This window comes from Notolepis coatsorum (assembly GCF_963971535.1).
Source record: "Notolepis coatsorum genome assembly, chromosome: 2".
NCBI lineage: Eukaryota > Metazoa > Chordata > Actinopteri > Aulopiformes > Paralepididae > Notolepis > Notolepis coatsorum.
Genome location: NC_140166.1, coordinates 49,895,253 through 49,901,252, shown reverse-complemented (window position 1 = coordinate 49,901,252; position 6,000 = coordinate 49,895,253). Strand labels below are relative to the sequence as shown.

Sequence of the window (6,000 nt, the reverse complement as noted above, 5' to 3'; positions counted from 1 at the left end):
TAAAAAAACAACACGATATTGTAGAGTATTCCCATACACACCTAATTACCATTGAAATACAGCATATTGGACACATGTATATTTACATTTTAGGTACAAATTTACAAGTAATTGTACTCAGTTAATAGTTTCAGTTTAGCTATTGGGCAAGCAAGTCATATTATTATTTGACTCTAAACTTGCCCATATCAACATCAGATGTGAATGAATGAATGAATGAATGAATGAATGAATGAATGAATGAATGAATGAATGAATGAATGAATGAATGAAAACTTTATTTAACAGATTGCAGAATGGGTAGGCCTACAATACAGTACGCCTCAATTACGCACAATTGTTAAGGGGATGCAGACCAGAGAAAGACTTTCGTCTTGTTTACATCAGGGTCCCTGTTGACAGAATCCGGCTATAGGGCGACAATAATGTGGTCAAGAGGCATGGTTTCTATCTTTAGCCTTTAACTGGCGTGGTTTATTTATTCACATGGTATGAGCAGCAGTTCTAGAGTTCTCCTCTCACTGAGAGGCTGGGGGGAAAGAGGTAGAGTAGGAGGAGACATCTCTATTTATACTCGCCACCTTGTGGTGTTCTTGAGTGGCTCGCCTAGAGCGCCCTCTATTGGAAACAGTTATATATGCAGTTAAACAGTTACTAACAATCCTACATAGAACCTCTGACTTCAACAGTCCCCCATTTTCAATTCATAGTGACATAATTTATGACATACACAACATACATGACATTTATGGCATAGGGGCATACATGGCATACAGGTATTTAGTACTGTTACATTTGTGACATATATGCAAATATACAGTACTGTTACCCATAGATCCTGTGTTGATGTGTTGATGATAGGGCAAAAGCTCAGACCAAACCCACATCTGCACTCCCCACGCAACAACAAGCCCTTTCATATCTGTTGCAGCCAGGCAGTGCATGGTTCAGTTGCGCTCTTCAGCTTCAGACTGTCTGTCTGTTGGCACCAGCAGCATCGATCATCAGACTCACTCGACCACCACCGCCATCACCACCATGACCACTAGCCGCTGTTGTCACGTCGTCGCGCCCGCTGTGTTGCTGCTGCTGGGGACAACCGGGATTCTGCTGCTGGTCCTACCGACTGAAGAGATGACAGACGCGCCGGAGAACATGGTAAAGAAACGCCCGTTACCGGTTTAATTGAAAGTGTTCGTTGGTGTGTCTCTATACTCTGCACACCATTCTCACTATGAATTGAAAATGGGGGGACCCTGATGTAAACAAGACGAAAGTCTTTCTCTGGTCTGCATCCCCTTAACAATTGTGTGTTTTGAGCCGTACTGTATTGTACCCATTCTGCAATCTGTGTTAAATAAAGTTATCATTCATTCATTCAGTCTTTCCTGTATGGATGTAAGCCGTGTCGGACTCGGAACGGTCTCTAGCGTTTTAAGCGCACGTTTAATAGCAAAACTCATGGAAATAATGTAATTACCTGGTAATTAAATTTATTAAAGTTTGCATGTCCCAGGCATTCGGGAAATATGGTACAACGTAGGTGCAGTTATGCTTACAATAGGTGATGTATGATCAGCCTGGGATTTCAGCCTCTGCCCTGGGATTTAAAAATGCTATATTATATATCCTATGAAATATTATATTATAGGGTTAGAGTTAACAATTTAATTGATCATTTGGTTTAAAATGTTGTACTTGTATCGGTTGCATTTTTTTTTGTAGACTAGCCAAATACCAAGACTACCATTTTCCTAGAAGTGACCTTTTAAGTGTAGCACTCAATTTTACAGTATACTAAAATCACAAACGCAACAGTAATAGATAAAGTCAGATCAGAATGTTCTGCCGGGCTTATAGTAGGTGAGAGAATGGCATTCACGGAAAACCTTATGGGTTTGTCAGCAATGATTGTTGTTAAATGATGCCATTCACTCATCTTAATGCCCCTGACATGCAAAGTCATCAGCTAACCTCGAAACCATCAAATCATGTGAAAAGGAAGTTACAAAGGAAGCAGTTAACCTCTTAAAATGGAAGAGCAGAGATGGAGAATGGAAAACGGACCGACAAAGTAGTTGCGTCCTTTCTTCTCTTATGATGCTCTTTAATGCTTACTTCAATGACTTATCCCCCTTTGATACAAAGACACTTTGAAGTCATTGAAATGGACATATGAATAGATCTCGGTCAGCATTGGTAATTTAATACTATACTATAGTATTAAAAAGCATTGACAGCTTTCCGTTTTCATTACAAAGGTATAGTCCGTTGAGATATTCCACCTGATGAAACTACTTCAAAAGAACACAAAAGGAGACAACATGAACAATACTGTTGTGGATTAGGCTTTAACCCTTTCACTACCACACTACAGACAGTTAACCCTTTCACCACACTACATAAGGTTAACCCTTTCACTAACACACTACAGAAGGTTAACCATTTCACTACCACACTGTTAACCCTTTCACTACCACACTACATAGGGTTAACCCTTTAGGTTAACCTTTTACTACCACACTACAGAAGGTTAACTCTTTCACAACCACACCACAGACGGTTAACCCTTTTACAACCACACTACAGAAGGTTAACTTCTGTGAAGACAGAAAAGGCCTTCACTGTCACACTGGATCATTTGGTTACTCCGTTTTGCCTTCATTCAAAGCGAGCTCTGTCTCTTCACAGTATGGCGTCGTTTTGGACGCAGGCTCGTCCCACACCACTGTGTACGTCTACAGGTGGCCGGCAGACAAACAGAACGGCACCGGCATCGTCACCCAGCACGGAGTGTGCCACGTTACAGGTGAGAGCAGCATCGTCACCTGCAGCACGGAGAGAGAGCCACGTTAAAGGTGAGAGCAGCATCGTCACCTGCAGCACGGAGAGAGAGCCACGTTACAGGTGAGAGCAGCATCGTCACCTGCAGCACGGAGAGAGAGCCACGTTACAGGTGAGAGCAGCATCGTCACCTGCAGCACGGAGAGAGAGCCACGTTAAAGGTGAGAGCAGCATCGTCACCTGCAGCACGGAGAGAGTGCCACGTTAAAGGTGAGAGCAGCATCGTCACCTGCAGCACGGAGAGAGAGCCACGTTACAGGTGAGAGCAGCATCGTCACCTGCAGCACGGAGAGAGAGCCACGTTAAAGGTGAGAGCAGCATCGTCACCTGCAGCACGGAGAGAGTGCCACGTTACAGGTGAGAGCAGCATCGTCACCTGCAGCACGGAGAGAGAGCCACGTTACAGGTGAGAGCAGCATCGTCACCTGCAGCACGGAGAGAGAGCCACGTTACAGGTGAGAGCAGCATCGTCACCTGCAGCACGGAGAGAGTGCCACGTTAAAGGTGAGAGCAGCATCGTCACCTGCAGCACGGAGAGAGTGCCACGTTAAAGGTGAGAGCAGCATCGTCACCTGCAGCACGGAGAGAGAGCCACGTTAAAGGTGAGAGCAGCATCGTCACCTGCAGCACGGAGAGAGAGCCACGTTACAGGTGAGAGCAGCATCGTCACCTGCAGCACGGAGAGAGAGCCACGTTACAGGTGAGAGCAGCATCGTCACCTGCAGCACGGAGAGAGTGCCACGTTACAGGTGAGAGCAGCATCGTCACCTGCAGCACGGAGAGAGTGCCACGTTAAAGGTGAGAGCAGCATCGTCACCTGCAGCACGGAGAGAGTGCCACGTTACAGGTGAGAGCAGCATCGTCACCTGCAGCACGGAGAGAGAGCCACGTTAAAGGTGAGAGCAGCATCGTCACCTGCAGCACGGAGAGAGAGCCACGTTACAGGTGAGAGCAGCATCGTCACCTGCAGCACGGAGAGAGAGCCACGTTACAGGTGAGAGCAGCATCGTCACCTGCAGCACGGAGAGAGAGCCACGTTACAGGTGAGAGCAGCATCGTCACCTGCAGCACGGAGAGAGAGCCACGTTACAGGTGAGAGCAGCATCGTCACCTGCAGCACGGAGAGAGTGCCACGTTAAAGGTGAGAGCAGCATCGTCACCTGCAGCACGGAGAGAGAGCCACGTTACAGGTGAGAGCAGCATCGTCACCTGCAGCACGGAGAGAGAGCCACGTTACAGGTGAGAGCAGCATCGTCACCTGCAGCACGGAGAGAGAGCCACGTTACAGGTGAGAGCAGCATCGTCACCTGCAGCACGGAGAGAGTGCCACGTTAAAGGTGAGAGCAGCATCGTCACCTGCAGCACGGAGAGAGAGCCACGTTAAAGGTGAGAGCCTTTAGAAGTGATTGACCTATCTTAACCCTTTCACTACCACACTACAGAAGGTTAACCCTTTCACTACCACACTACAGAAGGTTAACGTTGTGAAAGGGTTAACCTTCTGTAGTGTGGTAGTGAAAGGGTTAACCGTCTGTAGTGTGGTAGTGAAAGGGTTAACCTTCTGTAGTGTGGTTGTGAAAGAGTTAACCGTCTGTAGTGTGGGTGTGAAAGGGTTAACCTTCTGTAGTGTGGTTGTGAAAGAGTTAACCGTCTGTAGTGTGGGTGTGAAAGGGTTAACCGTCTGTAGTGTGGTAGTGAAAGGGTTAACCTTCTGTGTTGTCGCGGTGAAAGGGTTAACCCTTTGGTAGTGTGGTAGTGAAAGGGTTAACTGTCTGTGTTGTCGCTGTGAAAGGGTTAACCCTTTGGTAGTGTGGTAGTGAAAGGGTTAAAACCTGCCCTCCAATCACAACTGTTGCTTCCGAGGGAATGCATTAGGGATGCACCGATGCCAATACTGGTATGGTCAGAAATATTTTGACATGTAAGTATAACTCAATAATTTCTGTCCCAACGACCCCAAAGCAATGTTCTATATCTCTGTACTGTTCAGTAAAAGTAATGTGATCAGATTGGCACTTGAATTTTCCACGTTGATTAAAATCACACTTCTTCAATCCATATCTGAATAAAAAAATCTGAACTGAATCTGAACTGTTTTCTACTATTATGTACTATGCTACTAACTATACCTATACGACTACCTACTAGGCAAAACATTTCTATACTACTATGCACTCAACCTCAGCATTGCTGGATGCACATTACCACTTACCCAGAGATGTACCCCTCATGCTGACGCAATTTGTAAGTCACTTTGGATAAAAGCGTCAGCTAAATGACTAAATGACTAAATGACTAAATGTAATGTAAATGTAAATGTAAATGATAGGGCCTACTTCAACTTTAGGACTTGGGATCGTTAGGAGTAGTGGTGGTACCGGGTTTAAGCCCACTTTCGCAATGCTACCTTATTTAGACCTTCTCAAGAATATGGAGCAAAACCATAAACATTTTTACAGAACATCTTGAGAACTGTTGTTGTGAAAATCATGACTAGTGAACCTAGTGGTGTTGGAATAGTTCAACAAATATTTATTCGTCACCTGCTAGCACAGGTTAGCCAATGTCAAGGAAACTATAAAAGGAGGAAGGGTCATCATGTCAGAATACAAGTGTTCTATGCTCTGCTTGGTGCCAGACTTTGGTGTCATTTCTATTGAAGCCTATATTCAAAATATACAAGCTATCAGGGCGGCTGATTGGCGCAGTGGGCAAGGCGCTCGCCTCTAACGCAGGAGACGCTGGGTTCGAGCCCAGCTCTCGGCGTTGCTACCGGCTGGCCGGTCGTTCATACTAACACAATTGGCAAGTTTTAGAGGGTGGGAAAGCCGGTGGGTGGAGATTTGACGTTGTGGACAGCGACTCCTACAGGTCGGTTTGGTGACGCCTGTGCGACGGAAGCAGGAAGTGACTCAGATTCAGATTACTTTATTCGCCATTTTATACAGGTACAAAATGGAACGTGATTTGACATTACAGTGCATACTTTTTCACAATTAAGAACAATACAACAGTAAATAAATAATTTTAAGTAAAGTGCAAAACAGGACAGAACAGTGAGACAACAATAAGACTGTGAAAGTGCAGTGGTTGGGGACATGGATACAGTGCAACACAAAGTTCAAGTCCAGAAGTCCAGCCCTAGCAGCTCGCCAT

General features: G+C 45.5%; 1 protein-coding gene across 1 annotated transcript in view; it reads left to right on the top strand.

Annotated features, from left to right (window-relative positions):
- The first annotated feature begins 1,026 nt into the window (after positions 1 to 1,026).
- LOC311248947 (ectonucleoside triphosphate diphosphohydrolase 2-like) overlaps positions 1,027 to 6,000 on the top strand; it is a 29,277-nt gene continuing 24,303 nt past the window's right edge. The window contains exons 1-2 of the mRNA XM_084338191.1: positions 1,027 to 1,158; positions 2,692 to 2,809. Coding sequence (XP_084194317.1) covers positions 1,039 to 1,158; positions 2,692 to 2,809 — 238 coding nt within the window. The 5' untranslated portion in view covers positions 1,027 to 1,038. The remainder of the gene's footprint in view (positions 1,159 to 2,691; positions 2,810 to 6,000) is intronic.